General features: G+C 35.0%; 2 protein-coding genes and 1 long non-coding RNA gene across 4 annotated transcripts; 1 reads left to right on the top strand and 2 right to left on the bottom strand.

Moving 5' to 3' along the window:
* Nucleotides 1–1,124, bottom strand: LOC110706732. Its single transcript, XR_002508390.1, has 3 exons — nt 983–1,124; nt 133–899; nt 1–55 (listed from the first exon to the last, which is right to left on the bottom strand). It is a non-coding gene; the product is annotated as an uncharacterized LOC110706732 (long non-coding RNA).
* An 11,556-nt stretch (nt 1,125–12,680) lies between these two features.
* Nucleotides 12,681–15,753, top strand: LOC110706928 (transcription initiation factor IIA subunit 2). 2 transcript variants are annotated; one of them, XM_021884925.1, is made up of 4 exons: nt 12,681–12,783; nt 13,218–13,360; nt 13,484–13,534; nt 15,418–15,753. In XM_021884925.1, exons 1-4 carry the CDS (start codon nt 12,693–12,695, stop codon nt 15,556–15,558), a joined length of 426 nt encoding a protein of 141 aa, XP_021740617.1. In that variant the 5' UTR covers nt 12,681–12,692; the 3' UTR covers nt 15,559–15,753. The 2 variants fall into 2 exon arrangements, with proteins under 2 accessions (XP_021740617.1, XP_021740618.1); XM_021884926.1 differs by lacking the exon at nt 12,681–12,783 and adding an exon at nt 12,812–12,948.
* Nucleotides 15,754–16,060: 307 nt separating this feature from the next.
* Nucleotides 16,061–17,385, bottom strand: LOC110706927 (egg cell-secreted protein 1.4-like). Its single transcript, XM_021884923.1, has one exon. The coding sequence runs from the start codon at nt 17,102–17,104 to the stop codon at nt 16,673–16,675; it is 432 nt and encodes a 143-aa protein (XP_021740615.1). The 5' UTR covers nt 17,105–17,385; the 3' UTR covers nt 16,061–16,672.
* Nucleotides 17,386–17,577: the final 192 nt, after the last annotated feature.

Genomic DNA, 17,577 nt, shown 5'->3' with positions numbered 1-17,577 from the left:
GATGAGGTGCTGGATTATCGAGCTCCCTCGAGTCCGCATGTGTAGGCGTACCACCCTGCAACAAGAAATTAATGACTGCCACCTTAGATCCTACATAACTCAATGTGCCAAAACTAAAAGTTTTGAAAGTACCTCATTTGCATCATCGTCTCCATGTATATCATCTTCCCCTTGTCCTTTTGGGTGACTACATGAGTCGACGGGTGTATTCGAGGGGAAAGGCAAGCTCGGTAGGTTCATTTGCTTCGCCCAAGCGTTAAATTCACTTACGAGCTCGTTGCGGACTTGTTCCTTAATCGATGCCACCGTGGAAACCAAGTCATGAGGTGAGTTCACACTTGCTCGGGGTCTTCCTGATTTGTTATACTCTGGACCTATCACCTTTTCCCACCCTAGCAATGACCCTCCTGCACCTACTACCCGTCCTGGATGGTAGGGCTTTCCCAAAGCCAAGGTGAAAGGGTCTACACTTGGGACGAGCTTGCCTTCAACCAGTTCTTCGGTGTGTTCAATCTGTAGCAAAAAAAAAAACAGAAATAATAGCCGACCACCAACACATACAAGATAGCTAAACGCAACAAAACAAAAACCAATAGCATAGAGTTCTCAAGTTCGTAGTTGCTTACGAGCTTATCAGCCATTTCTTTGGTTTCCGGAGCCTTGATGGCCCATTTTCCGGTCTCCTCGTCACGCGCATGCAGTGAACAGAAGAAATCACCAGCACGACTCACCAGCGTAGTGATCGTGGAAGAAGAGGGTCCTTTGGACGACCCTAGTAGCGAAGTGGGGTATACTCATTCGTTGACCCACGTTTCCCTCCATTCACCAAATGTCTTACACCCCATACGTTGGGTGTATTGCTTCATCTTTGCATTTTTGGAATTTTGCTCCCTCAGTTCCTACGTAATTAGAATTGTTTGTATTATTACTTCAAAAAGAGATAATATATTATACAATTGTAATCAAATTTACTTAAACTTACAATTGCTTCCTTTGTACTTTGTTGAATAACAAAAGCTTCCCAATCATCCTTCGATATGTTTGGCCATTTTTGCCATGGGAGTAGCTCTTCATTGATGACTTCATCATCATTGCCTTTCTTCTTCTTTGGTTTTTTCACAACAGTCTTTGTGATCCAACCACGAACTAATTCGCTCTTGAAGCCTCTGAATATTTCCGCTATCAAAGATTCAAACACCCTTCGCTTGGCGGCATCATTAGAAATATTAAACAGACTCTGCAAACACAAATAAAGTCGATTATTAGTTTCCCCTTTTACATAACATTAAAGTAAAGGTATTTATAATTGTATAAATATGCAAATAAAACACTTGCCCTTGTATCATTCCAAAATGTGTCAATCAAGCCTGGAGATACTTCCCGCATACGAAGTGTAATCGGGATTTTACGCGCACAAATGCCAACGTGAATAGCATATGGACGACAGAATTTGCCTACAGGTTTGCCCTCCTTGTCGTACTCCAGGACCATGGGACCGGCGGGTTTCTTGAAACTTGTCGTCGGACCCCTCACCTTTTTCTTAGCCGGTGCCCTCACCCCTCCTCCACTTTGTCCTTGGCTGTGATTGTGGGAAGTAGCGTTCTCACCAACCGTCTCAGAAACTGCATTTTCAATAGGAGGCGCTTGTTCAGCCTCCATTTCAAATTCATCCAGCCTACACTCCAACTCATCCTGAGCCTGATCTTCTGCCTCACCCAAATCAGGCTCCTTGTTCACATCATACAACTCATCACCATCCTCAGAGAAATCATCATCATCATCCTCTACATCCTCGACACAAATACAGTCCTGATCGTCCGCCATGAGATGTAATCACCTGCCATAACAATCATAACACGTTAGTAGTTGTATTATAAATACATTTGTAAGGTACAGTTATAAAATCAAATATAAATTGCCTAATTATAATACTTATGACAATTAATTAATTCATTTTTGGCTAACCTGTCATTTGATAATACTTTCAACACCTAAAATTGCAAAATTGCTGAAAAATAGTACCTCATTCTAATATTCCTTCGTTGTGGTCTAATCGCACATAATTGGTTTGGTCGTCTACGTCATTTGGTACAACAGGTCTAGGAACAGTGACAGGTGCCGAGTCATCAAACGCATCATATTCTTCCTCATCCTCGACTTCTCCAATGCCTAGGATTCTTCTTTTGCCGGATAGCACAATAGACCATTTCATATCTACTGGGTCAGTTACGTAAAACACTTTCTTAGCTTAAGATGTAAGGATGAATGGTTTCGCACTATCATTTAGGTGGCTAAGATCTACAAGAGTAAAGTCATCATATTTGACGTTACGCCTGATATTATCAACCCATTTACACCGGAAAAGAGCAATCGTGAAGCTACAATAATCAAGCTCCCATATTTCTTGAATTCGACCATAGTATGATAACTCTGCATCAACGGGTGATTTATCCTTAGCACTTGCAAACTCCCTTGACGATGCCACAAGCGTTACACCACTGTTTTGGGTCGAGGAATATTTCAAATCCTGACGCTCAGTCCAAAAAGTGTACCCATGTATGTCATATCCCTCAAATGAGCGAACATCATCCCTAGGACCATAAGCAAGCCACCTTACTGTATCAGTGACACTCTCATCCATTCTACCCATCACTTGATCACGAAACCAACTCACAAACCTCTTATTATGCAACTGCATCAATGCCCTTTCACCTTTCGATGGAAATTCATCACGCAAACTAGCCATGTGCTCATCTAAGTATGGGTGAACATCTGCAACATGGTGCAACACATATAGGTGTGCTTGTAAAAACTTATCTCGGTCAGGTGACATTTGTTTCGACCCGATTGTGCCATGACCATCAAGTCTCCCTTCATGTCGAGAAGTAGGAAGACCAATAGGTTCAGCAACAGCTATATAGTCGGCCACAAAATTAGCAATATCCTCACCCACGATCCCTTGAAACATACTTCCTTCCGGGTGAGCCTGATTTCTTACCTTGTTTTGCAATGTACCCAAGTGTCTTTCAAAAGGATAGCACTACCTCATGAACACTGGACCACACAACTTAATTTCACGCACCAAATGAAGAATAAGATGCACCATTATGTCAAAGAATGAGGGTGGGAAGTACATCTCAAATTTACACAAAGTCACAACCACATCCGCCTGCAAAGCATCAAGTGCACAAGGATCAAGCACTTTGCTGCATATTGTATTGAAAAAAGAACAGAGGCTTGTAATAGCTTCCCTCACGTGCTTCGGTAAAATACCACGTATTGCAATTGGTAGGAATACTTGCATAAGAACATGACAATCATGGGATTTCATACTTGTCAGCTTCAATTCTCCGTTTAAGGATACAAATCTTTTCATGTTAGATCCATACCCTGATGGAACCTTAATGTTGTACAGACATGCACAAAACATCCGTTTTTCTACCCTTGACAATGTGTAGCAAGCCGGAGGTAAATAAGCCTTGGCATCCTTTGCTTTTCCATCATAATTCTTCTTCAACGCATCTGTGGACTTTCCTTTTCCCTTGCTCTTCCCCTTTCCTTGTTTCAAACTCGTTTCATCTCTCTTTTCCTGTTCCTTTCCCTTTCTAACCTTTTCCTGAGCCCATAATTCTGGACGAACCCCCATCTTTTCCAAATTTAATCGTGCACCCTTTCCATCCTTTGTTTTGCTTTAAATATTCATCAGTGTTCCCACAAGAGAATCACACACATTCTTCTCTATATGCATTACATCAAGACAGTGCCTAACATCATGTTCTTTCCAGTACGGAAGCTTCCAAAAGATTGATTCTTTTTTAAAGAGAGCAGTTGAGTCCGCAGCTTTTTCTGTTTCCCAAATACTGTTCGTATACCCTTAACTCGATCATAAACCTCCTCACCAGTCAATGTCCTAGGCGCAGTCCCCTCTTCCGTTTTCCCATCGAAAGCCTTTTTCTGCCTCTTCGAGTCCGCAGATACACCTCTTTGTGACAATTGTCAAGGTGTATGCTTGGAGTGTCATCAATACAAATGGGGCATGCTTTTTTTCCTTTGTTCTTGTACCCAGACAAGTTTCCATATGCAGGAAAATCATTAACGGTCCACATAAGAGCTGCACGCAAGGTGAACATCTCATTCTTATGAGCATCAAACACGGAAACCCCTTCGTCCCACATCTTTCTCAAATCGTCAACAAGTGGTGCAAGATAAACATCTATGTCGTTTCCAGGTTGCCTTGGCCCAGTTATTAGTAGTGAAAGCATTACATACTTACGTTTCATGCACAACCAAGGAGGCAAATTGTAGATCACTAAAAGACCATCCATGTGTTGTGCTGGGTACTAAGAGTGCCAAATGGATTCATCCCGTCCGTGCACAACCCAAGCCTTAAATTTCTGACTTCATCACCAAATTCACCAAACTTCATATCAATGTTCTTCCATTGCATGGAGTCGGCTGGATGCTTCAGCATTCTGTTTTTCTTTCTTCCCTCTGCATGCCACCTCAAGTTTTTTGCGTCTTTTGGTGTTGAGAAAAGACGCTTAAACCTTGGAATGATGGGAAGATACCACAACACCTTCGCAGGAGGTCCCTTCGTACCAGCATTGCAACTCATGCGCTTGTAGCGCGACTTCTTGCATCGTGGACACTCCTCTAATTGTTCATATTCATTTCGATAAAAAATACAATCATTAGGACATGCATGTATCTTCTTATACTCCAAACCAAATGGACACATGAGCTTCTTTGCATAATAGTATGACTTAGGAATTTCATTCCCGTCAGGCAACATCTCACTTAACACGGTCAACAAAGACGTAAAACTGTTGTCCGTCCACCCATGCTTCGACTTAATGTTAAACAGTGTTAGCACAGCTGATAGTTTGAAGTATTTTTTGCACCTAGGATACAAAAGGCTTTTTAGAAGCCTCCAATAACGACTCAAACACGTCACCTTCAACACCACGCATCATTTCATTCACCCCTTCATCCTCCACCTCATCCACCTGATCATCATCAAATCCATCCTCATCACCATTATCAGCAATAAATTCATCATTCTTGTATTCCTCGTCCACACGAATATCATTGCTTCTATCATCATGCACATCATTCCCAATAACATCCCCACTGTACTCTCCTTCTTCACCGTGCCAAATCCACACATGGTATTTAAGCTTAAACCCACGACAAACTACATGATCTCTAATGATATCAACACTATTAACCACCTTCACATTATTACAATCAACACAAGGACAATAGAGGCAATCGAAACCCATTCTGCGCTGATAAGATGAAGCCCTCTCACAAAACTCTTGAACCCCATCAAAGAATTTCAATGTATCACGTCTATCATACATCCAGCCATGATCCTTCTCCATTAAGTAAATTGCCTCTAAACATGGCAACATATTATGAATAATGTATAATTGCTACATCTGTTATATATGTAAATCAAATTTAAACACACACCATGCATATAACATTCATATAGATACAATAATGCATATATGCTTCCAAAGGGTCCTTATCACTCCAACCTAACCCATCCTTGAACGTTTACTCTCACTAGTGAATGTATGTTGACTTTCCAATTTTAAGGAAAATCCGGCAGCAATTCCCCCCAGTTCTCCAAGTACACGATGTAGGTAATAACTTACCCACATATGTACCTAGAGAACATGGTGATCGAGGAAATGCTAAGCCAATATGTTCCTTAAAATAGAAAAAAGAAGACATACATTCACCACCTAAGTGAGAGTAAATGTTCAAGAACAGTCCCAACCGGGGACTATTCAAGACTTTCTCCTAATGAGAAAGCCTTGAACAGGTATTTAGGCATATGATGATGCAAGAATTTATATATTGTTGTATTAATTTGTCATTAAACAATACACAAGTTGTAATAGCATGAGAAAACTTTCATCATGAATCAAGAAAAAGAAACATAGACTAAGTTTATAATTCATACCACAATTGAGCTAAATTTGTAGGGTTCAAGCTAAACTTGTGCTTCAATTCACATATGAATCTATAAAAAAATTAAAAAGGAAAAACAAAAGTTAGTAAGTAATTAATACCTACATACATTGCTAAAGAATAACGCATCATTAATCAAACTAACAGATGCACATGGAAGCCTCAATAGCCGTTACAGTCATTTACCTTGGCGGCCTGAAAGAGAGACACTTTCCGCAAGATACAAGCTTCAGCAATGAATGGGGTCTTCGTGCCCGAATCTTTAAGCTTGATAACTGCAGACATTAATGAAATGGTAATCTATTAGTATAGTCAGAAACAATTCTAAAAACATCCTAGTTTAGGAAACTGAACAAGGAGTGTAACACACCAATGATATAATGTTCCATTAATTATGGATACTTTTTTCACAAACAGAGGTATCACTCTGAACAATTGTAAACAATCGAACTACATTTAACTAAGTCCATCAAATTTTAATAAGAAGTGAGTCCATGAATTTAGTAGCTAATAATACATATACTTGTATATCAATTGTAAATGAAAATTCAAAGCGAAAGATATCCCAATTGAAGAAAACTCTCTCAACAAGTGTTATTATGCATTCAAGTTTTAACTAATCGAAACCTTGATTTATTTAGAATACAATTCCTATCCTTACCAACCAAGACCTTGATTAATCTAGAACACAACTCCTTACTAAGCTAGCCGATGCAAGCACGTACTTGATGTTTCTATATTTTGATATCTACACATCAAACCATGGCTTCTATTGAATCTTCAAAGAACCAAAATAGAATAATAAAACAAAAACAAAAGCAAAGAAAAGGCATTGCCCTTCTTGAGATAGAAAGGAAAGAAGAGAGAATATGCTAAATAAAAGTATAAAGTTGACAAAGCCCTAGATATATAGGTACATAATTTATAGAAAATTTCAAAAACAATTTTTTTAAAAAAAATAAATTATTAAAAAAATTTAAAAAAATGATTTTCATAGATTGATGTGGCTTGGGTGTGATTATATTCAATGTGTCTCACTTTAGGCCACATCCATCTGTAATTTCATATGGCTTTTTCAATTTTTCTACTAGTGAAAGGAGGGCAAGCCCTCAAAAAGTAAAAAGGCCAAACACCCAAAACGCACAAAAACAAGCCGCAGCAAAACACCAACCCAACCGCCTACACAAACGACCTAACAACTAGGCCAGCAACAACAACACAACAAGCCAAAAAACAACCAGCAGCCAACCCAAAAACAAAGCACCTACACACCAATCTGCAAGAAAGAACGCCCTGAACCAGAGCAATTGTTCTGCCAGAATACACTGAAACCCGTAATCAGAAAAAAAAAAAAAAAAAAAAAAAAAAAAAAAACAGGCACCCAGCAGCACCCAAAACCAGCAGCCCTGCAAACCCAGAACCAGCAGCCATGTAAACCTAGACCGGAATAAAAAACAGGCCCACACAGCCATGCAAACCCAGACCACAACAAAAAACAGGCCCACACAGCCACACACCCTCTACACCCCTGCTTCAATTCAATCCCTGCCACCATCAACAGCCACCAACAGCAGCCACCATCAACAGCCACCATCACAAATAATAATAATAATAATAATAATAATAATAATAATAATAATAATAATAATAATAATAATAATAATAACTAAAATATAAAAACGAAAATCAAACGTCAATTGAAGAAGCGAAGGATTCAAATATGAAATTGAAAAATAAATCAACGAATAACCCTAGAATCGAAGGATTCAAATAGATTAAGAACAAACATTACCTCGACGCTGCTTCAGTGGAGGTGAGAAAGCTCAAATTCGGCTTCAATGGAGGCGAGAAAGCTCAGATTCGGCTTCAATGGAGGCGGAGATGCTGCTTCAATGGAGTGCGAAGGCGGAGGTGTTACATGCTTCAATGGAGTGAGAAGGCGGAGGTGCTGCTTCAATGGTGTGAGAAAGCTAGGGCAACAAGGTTTCTTCTTTCGGGTTTTTAGATACAAGTTGAAGGTGAAAAGGAGAGGGAAAATTAGAATAGAACAGGGAAAAGACGAAAGAAAGAAAGAAAGAAAGAAAGAAAGAAGAAGGAATACATTGCCCGGTTTTTTTTATTAAAATTTGCCACCGGTTTGAACCGGTTCGAAAAACGCAGTTCCCACCGGTTTGGTCTGAAACCGGTGCGAAATCCCTACCACCGCTTTTTTTTTTTTTATAATTCCGTAATTGGCACCGGTTTGAACCGGTGTGAAAAATGTGATTTGGCAACGGTTCAATAGGAACCGATGGGAAAAGTATTTTCCCCAATCCCACCCATAACTTTTCCCACCGATTTTCAAGAACCGATGCGAAAAGTGCGCTACGGAATTCATTTTTTCTACTAGTGTAAACCAAGCCCAAACCGAACCTAGGTCCACCTTACCTACGACCCAATGATCATGTGAAGGTCCAATTACCATATTCCCAATCCTAAACCAATTAGGATGTTTTAGGAACTTCTAGAGTCCTCTAGAAGGCTCTAATCTATCCTTTTCGAAAAGATAAAGATCAAATAGTTTGATATTGAATAAATCTTCTCTTTCAATAATCCGAAACTGAAACTGTTCTACTATTTTGATCATATCTCAAATTCTACAAAAGATATCAATCTGATTTTAATTGGGTTGGAAAGTAGACTTCCAGATCTTTCCAACTATATATTATTTATCTTATTCCAATTTCTGGATCAAAAGTTATGATAAAAACAAAAACCTCAAAACTGCAGACCATCGCGGCGCGCCAGCTCCATCGCGCTGTTTTATTCCGATTTAAATTCTAATTTTTTATGATCGCTTCGACTCTCTTTTTTTCCTTATTAATAGAGGTCGTTTCTCCTCATTTTTTATCATGGACAATAGCCATCAACAACCATCATAATTTTCATCTTAACCTAAAGTTCATAATACCTGAAATTCTCAATTCCAATGTTCTTAGCTTTAGCCTAAACACATCCTTGATACATCTAAATCATCTACAATACCTTCTTCGCGAGATTTGAATACTCATAGCCATACTCGACATTGCCTTCGACCTCGACATGAAAGGTTAATAATTCTGAGGGTTTGGTCCCAAATCTATATTTCAATCCACATTTGATTTATTTACTTTATTGATTTCACTTTCTTGAAGTTTACTAACGTGTGTATTGTTTTAATAGCAAGAAGAATGAGGCATCAAAGTAAGAAATTCTATTAAATTATGTTTATAATGTTATTTTGATTTATAGTATCATGATTAGGATGTTGATTTTGATTTCTAGTATCATGATTAGGATGTTGATTATGATTCCTAGTATCATGTTTAGGATATGTTGATTATAATTTCTAGTATCATGTTTAGGATAACGTTTTTGATTTGATTATTAGTAACATGGTAGGATTTGTAATTAATTTGTTTAGTATCATGCCTAGGATCTTACTATTAACGATATTTTGATGTTGTTATTATGATGATAATTGTTGTATTAATCATATGTTGCTTGATTATTCATGATTTATTGTTATTGCTTAATCACGCCCCTTTTAGCAGGTTTAAAGGGAATTTGTATTTGAAATCACGCCTAATAAGATAATTAATAATTTAATTTAGGCCAAATAATTTTAATTGAAGTGATCACCGATATTAGATTTAATTATGCACTTATTATCAACCAGCATATATTAAACAGGTTTAGGATTAACTTGATGTATGTATGTTGATCGAAAGCGCACATGAATATCATATGAATTAAGTAGAGGTCGATTTAGGGCGGATTCAATCTCTTTTGGTTGGATTTGTACCATCATCCCCGAACATCCAGTCATGGTTTCGGACCACTATGGAGTTAGTGATCTCCGTGATCGTGAATGGGGTGTAACCTTCACACCCGTGAACGGTTTACAAGTTCCCAAAACTTGTTAGCGACTCTTTTATCTCTAGCTTCTTTTCCTTGGAACGCCGTCATGTCTAAAAGCATGAACACTGTGGAGCTCAAAAGATGAGTTGAAAAATTCCCTACAACTATCAGATCCAACATATCACATGATGAAGATATTCATTTTATTTCTAAGGTTTTTTCTTTACTAATTTATTAAAATTTTTGTAAATGAACATCTGTTATGCTAATAATTATTAATAAACAATATCTACCATTGTATGAATTATGACATACGGAGTATAACTTAGTTTGTTTATCAAATACTTAGTGAAGATACAAATTTGACAGTTGTTAATGCAAAATGTCAATTCATGTTGTTATGAATATTTAGTTTTTTGTTTATGAACATGTTGTTCCTAATATGAACATTATATATATATATTATCTAAATGTTTGCTTTTGAAGGATGTGATTTATATATAGTAGTATACTAAGGGCAAAAGAAAAAGTTTATTTCCTTCTTAATAAAATCAAAATAAAATTGTATATCACCAAAAATTAAAATATTAAATATTAAAATGTACAATACAATTCCACACATATAACCAAACAAAATAAACTTCTCAATCCAAATTCGAAGAATTCAAGCACGTGTTATTATTGGTTCATATTGCTTGGTGACTCCATGCCTTCTTGATTTCTTTATTTTTGCCGTTTTTCTTTTTTCTTTGCTATTGTGTGGTTTAAATCATTATATCCACAAATTTTTGTTTAACTAATAGACAAAAAAACATATAAATTACTTTATTAGATTTGAGCAAGAATAAGTGTTAGAATGAACCAATTTTCAAATGAATACGAACATGGATGAGTGTAACAATTGACATGATCGATATGGAAATGAGCATCTATCAATATAAATGAACATGTATTAATATATAAATGAATTGAACATATATTACTGTGGAAATGACCATATATTAATATGGAAATGAACAACTATTAATACATAAATGAACATATTTATGTAATTTAATATGAAATGAATATCTATTAATATATAATTGAACATTTATTATTTTGAAAATGACCATGAAAGATAACGATCGATAAACATGAAATATATATGTGAATTAACTCTTGAAGTTATCAATGTTTGATTTACCAAATATCTATATAAGAAAAGACATATATTGAAATTCAAAATTGAAATGAACTGAGATATTTGAAGAAAATGACTAAAATATGAATATTTATCAAAATTCTAATAATCGTATATTAATATGTGAAATTGTGAATGATCATATACTTGTATATAACTGAACATCTGCCAAAATAAATATGAACATTCATCAAAATAATTTTCCAATTCAAACTATGAAAAAGAATGAACATTATTACATAAACTATGTACTAATATATGAATAAACATGTATATTAATCATTTATTAAAATGTGAATGACAACATACTAATATATAAATGAACATTTAACAAAATGAAAATGAACATTTATAAAATTAAAAAAAAAAAAAAAAAAAAAAAAAAAAAAAAAAAAACTACGAACTATATTTATTAATGCTTACATTTCTTCAAAATCTTGTTTTTTTTTCTCTGAAACTGTTTCCTTCACTCTGCAAAAATGTATTGATTTAATTTACTAGTTTTTCAATAAAAATTACTAAAACTATAGTATAATACTTACGTTGATATACAATTTTCATGGTTGATGTTTCAATTGTGTTTTCGAAACACATCACAACAAAAAATTAGTAAAATCTAAGGTTTATGCTCTTTTTCGTTCCAAATTTAAACAAAATAACTTACTCATTTGGATTTTGGGCCTTGTTTTGTTGAATTTCATAGTGATTGAACACTTTTTTGTGATGATTTTGAAACAACTTTGCAATTAAAGCTTTTAATGGGAGAGAAAATGGCAGAGAAATGGGTGTAGAGAGAGAAAATGTAGAGATGAGTGGGGAGAGAGAAAATGATTTGATTTTTTTTTTTTAATTTTTAATTTTTATGTATATATATGTGGGGTAGGGGCGGTTAAACAATTTGTTGTGGTTAATGAAGGTTAGAGATTAGTGGTTAGTGGAGGAGTGGGATCAAACGACGTAGTTTTACATGGGGTGTAGGTAGAAGACCCTACACTAGGGTGTAGGGCTCAACTATTACAAAGGTTAAAGTAGCGCACATACTAAAAACGAGGGGAATACCAAACAGTGTTAGGCCTTGTTCTTTTGAGTTGTTTTGCTCTGCTGAAATCTACTCTACTATGCTTAAATATGTTCTGCTTAAAAATAAATAAATAAATAATAATAATAATTATTATTAAATAATAAGAATAATTAGTATTTAATTATCATCATAATAATAATAATAAATATGTAATAATTAATATTTCATAATAATAATAATTAATAACTAAAGATAATTGTTTAAAAAAAAACTATAGATAATAATATTAATAATTAATATTTAATAACAATAGTAATAATACATAACAATAATAATAACCTGATTTACTCTGTCCAAAAGTTCAAAAGAATAGGACCTTATAGAGTTAGAGACAAAGAATATCAATCAAAGTTCCAAAAATGGTTTAAGGGCTAAGAACAACAAAAAGGAAAGAAGAAAAAAGCATTGTGGCCCAATAAAGAACGAGGTTATATCTTAAATGGATTGACATAAATTGATCCAAACGATGTACCGTGTCAAAACAGTAAATACTTTGAGCCCATGAAGGGTATTATTGTCCAGTAATTACAAAGTCGGTCAGCGCTATATAAACACCAAATCCAGAAAATGCTAGGGTATAAAAACACCCAAATTTCTCCAATTTTCGTACCAACATCACCAAACTACTTCAGAGCAAGTTGCCTTATCTCATTAAATTGTACTTTTCTACTTCTCAATTTTCGAATTTCTGCCTTTTTTTAGTACTTAATTTCATCATTTTGATGAATTTTGAGTAGTTTTTCTCATATGTTAAGATCAATTTTCGAATGATTCCGAATTTGTGAATGATTAATTCGTTTGAAATCGTTGGAATCAGATGAATGTAATTTCGAATTTTTCATGAATTTTTCTCGTATTTTTCTCTTATTTGAGCTCAATTTTTGTAAGATTCCGATTAATTTGTTTGAAGTTGTTAAAATCTCTTAAATTAGATTTCGAAATAATTTTACTTTATTGTACCGAAATTCGTCTCACTGATCTTTTTCGCAGTTTTCTCATAATCTGAGCTTAACATGATTGGGCAATAATTTGTTTGAAAATGTTGAATTTGTTAGTGATTGAAAGTTGATTAATTGGAGAATTTGACCGCAGATCTTCGTATAAAAATGGCGACATTCGAGCTGTATCGAAGGTCGACAATTGGAATGTGTTTGACGGAGACGTTAGATGAGATGGTTCAGAGTGGTACTCTTAGTCCTGAGCTTGCTATCCAAGTTCTTGTTCAATTTGATAAGGTAGTGAATTAAACGTTTTTGTCTTTACTTTTCTTTTTATTTCTGTTTATGTTTTTTCTGTTTGTAAGAAGTTTTATTTTTCCCTCGTAATATTAATGTTTAATTGTGTTTGTGTGATTGTAGTCAATGACCGAAGCTCTCGAAGCTCAAGTGAAGTCCAAAGTAACAATCAAGGTATTGGATTTGATCAAATTATATCAAGCATTACCATTTGATTAGAAATATTAATAGTTTGTTTATGAGAATGATTTGCCTTCCAATTAATGAATAGAAAAAGAATGGCAACATTGTATATTGGATATGGAATTCAGTTGTTTTGTATTCAACAAGTATGGTTAAATCTGTGTGGTTTTGGAGACGCATAGTTTAGGATTAACTTTAGCTGAATACTGAATGTTAGTGTATGGCGGAGTTGACTTGTAAATTTTTAATGAACTTACTTACTAAGGTAATATTGGAAATCAGATGATGGGTGATGTTAATATGAGGCGATGAAGGTATAAATACATAATAAAATCAATTAATCATCCTCTGTGTATTATGCTTGTGTGCTAGGGTTTGTGGAGGTTAAAATCATACAAAATAGGAGTAGTCTTTTAGGAAATAGGGGGAATAGTGTTGAGATATGTACTCTCATGTTTGTAAAGAAGTAGAGATGAGATGGTTGTAGGATAATGCTACCTCAAATCCGACAGTATGATAATCTATTGCTTTGGTTTTTCCTTATTATTATTTTGGATACATATTAACTTAATTATCTTTCCTTATTCTACCAAAACAATTTTTATTAAGTAACTAGTATCTGCAAGAAATTTGATGACATTTTTGGTAGAATTGAGGGAGTATCGTAGCAAGCATATGACTTGCAGAATGTATAAAAATGCCTGAAAGTTGTACTCTTTTTACTCTCTCATAGTGGGAGTGCAATAAGTTTTTTTGGAGATTAAATATTACGGAATGGAAAGGATTTAAATGAATAGGGGATAGGGCAATGATAAACGTTACCTTTACTATATGTTTGGTATCCTAATAGAATGAAAACAATTTGAGTATGTTGTGATTGAGTAAGAAACATATTTTGTTTCCACTAATTTGTCAAGGGTAATAAATTGGGGGATTTTGTTACCCTTTACCCTCCAGAAACGGTATTTGTTACTTTCAACTCATACCAAACAACTAGAAATGGAAATACTTATTTGAATCTGTTTCCTGCATTTAAAATTACTCTACCAAACGCCCCCTAAGTCCTAAGGTTTTTTGAATGGTGATTTTCAGACTATATAGCTTTTATAGAGGTGTGACTGATTTATTTGTGTACAATTTGTACAAGGAAAGTACTGCTAAATTTTGATCTACATGTTTTGCACAAGGGAATGGGTTAGTGGTATACTGAGAATTGATCATATACCATTTGGAGAATAATCTAGTTGATCCCATGTCGGGATTTTCTGAGTAATGTTGAAATTGAGTGGTTAAGTTTACCCCTAATTGAAGTAGATCCCAGGGTTTGAGATATTTAATCTTCAAATACTTCTTCTGTAAAGATTAATCTCTCAAAATGCAGATGTGGATCTGTTGGTATGATTTATTCGATCTCTGGACGAGATAATGCTCATTTGTAGATTAATCTAGCAAAATACAGATGTGGTTTTGTTGAGTACTGCACTAACCCAGGTCTTCTTAGCTTTTGACTGGACATTGACTGCAGCTCTGTACAATATTTTGATTGATCTTAATGTTAATGTATCATTAATATTTAATGTATATGTCAATTTGTTAATAAATCAATAATATGAACTCACCTGCAAATTTGATAGAGCTAAAATGGAGCAGTACATTTTAATCTCAACTGATCCTGTGAGTTTGGCTTTAATGTATTGATAAAGGCTTTTCTTTATATGTCAAGAAGATGATGCGAAACTTTTGGGGTCCCTTCTTCATGGTTGTGGACTAATGATCAATTGACTGATACAAACCAAATAAGAATACTTGTCTAGATTTCTGTTGCTGAAAGTGCCAGTATATATGTCTTATATTTTCTGAAACATATTTTGCAGGGACATTTGCATACCTACAGATTCTGCGACAATGTCTGGACGTTCATCTTACAGGACGCTCTGTTCAAAAGTGAGGAGTTACAGGAGAATGTCAGCCGAGTTAAAATAGTAGCATGTGACTCTAAGCTTCTTACTCAGTAGAGTGGCAGATCGCAATAACCGTATGATAAGATCTTCAAATTATTGTGTTGTAGAGTAGTTTGTAGTACTTCTAATTTACTGTGTGTGTGTGAGCTATTGAGAATACTGATACTTGGAGCTTCATCATCCATATAACTGACTTAATGAGTTGTTGCATGTTTCAATTTATACCAGTTTATGTGTATTAATCCTTCACTTTCAAAGATCTTCCAGTACAGCTGCAACGTGCCCCCATAATGTTTATTGTTTCATTTTATTTCAGCTTCCACCATGACTATTATACCTATAAGCACTTTGTTGCACAGAAACTTGCATAAAAAGTTGCATATTAGAAACTTAAAAACTCAAAGGAAACATTAAATTGAAGAATCAACAAGTTAAGTCTTTAAGGATCTTGATTCACAGAATGATACTGTATATTCTTTTTTACTCTGTAATCTTTTACGAAACCATACTCTTCTTTTTTAATATTTAATATTTTTAGTCAATAATAAACCGAACAGTTCTAACATTAGATTTCAAAGTACATTATTGGTCTATTTCTTTAGTTTGTGTGCTTCCTAATTCCTAGGGTATGAATTTGAAGTTAAAATCTTTTTTTTTTCTTTCTCTCTTCCCCTATTGATCCATTGTTTACTCAAAATCATTATGCTTTGCTTTAGAGTTATATGAATCATCATGGTAGTTATATGGATATTTCATATTGCATTTCTCAGTTTGTAAGCAAATTTGTTGACATATTTAGTTTTTGAGATTCGACTACCCTGCAACTTGTAAGATGCAGATTTTTGTTGTAATCCAAAGCTGATAAAGTGTTAGAAAGGTCAGATCCCTGATGTCATCCTCTGAAGTAGTACTGAAACTTTGGGTTGCAATAATTATATAAATGTACTTAGAAATTGGGGTTGGGGGTGTTGAAGTTCTTGTAAAATAAGGAGTATCAAAACAAGTAGTCTGACAGTCTGTTTTATTTAGAGCTAGTGTTGCTCATACTTAAACATCTGATTGAAGTAACATGGATCTTACCAAAAGAAAAAGAAAAAAAAAAAAAAAAAACTAACAGAAATGAAAGGCTCCAGACAAAAAACAGGAAATTACAGCAAGAAGTGGGAGACTAAAAGTGACTGCCAGTAGTATTTTTAGTTACAGGTGGTGCACCAGCAGGTGTTACAGTGCCTGCAGTAGAGTTGTTGCTGCAGTAGGCTGCTAGCAAGTTGCCTTCTTCAGTAGTAAACCCGAGAACACCAAGCATTGAAGGCCAGCAATGGTTGATGATGACTTCAATGGCTTGGCAGCATGGGGCATCGATGTCGGTGTATCCATTGAGGAAGAAGCCGATGATCTCATTTGAGCATGTTCTGAGCTCTGACAGGGAACCCCAACAATCAGTAGTATTAGTACCGTCAGCACTTAGTTGTAATCTTGCTGCGAGGTCTATGATTTTTGGATTGACAGCAGCAAGAGGGAAGTCTCTTGCTGATGTTGCATTCAGCATCAGGAATAATGCAACTGTTAAAAGAACGAAAACGCTGCTTTTGATGCCCATGCTGAAGTTGATTTTGTGAGATTGGTGATGGTAAAAGGATTGCAGTCAGGTTGGCTTATATAAGGGGGTGTTGGGAGATGAGAGGTCGATGGTTTATTGTGAGAAGAGGAATGGTTTTCCTTTATTAGTTTTTCAGTTGAAGAATTTCAAAGTACTGATAATTACGGTTTTTAATGAATATTTAGGAATGCTTATTGATTAACCACTAATTCAGCTAATTGATTCATCTAATCAAATATTAATAATTAGACTGGACTGTGATGCTTCAGTAGTTCAGTTATTTTGCACGGTCTGATTATCACAAAATGCACTTGATGTGATGGAATAATCGGTCAACAATTTTTTTCTAATAGGAGTACAGTATAAATCATGTTTTTTTGATACAAGTAAAATATTTCACGTTTCTAAAGTCTGAAAAAGAAATTGCATATGACTACAAATTGAGTCTATGGGAGATATGTAGAAAACCACAA

Source organism: Chenopodium quinoa, unplaced genomic scaffold (genome assembly GCF_001683475.1).
Source record: "Chenopodium quinoa cultivar QQ74 unplaced genomic scaffold, ASM168347v1, whole genome shotgun sequence".
NCBI lineage: Eukaryota > Viridiplantae > Streptophyta > Magnoliopsida > Caryophyllales > Amaranthaceae > Chenopodium > Chenopodium quinoa.
Note: the sequence above shows the minus strand (reverse complement) of the source record. Positions and strands in the feature narration are given on the sequence as shown.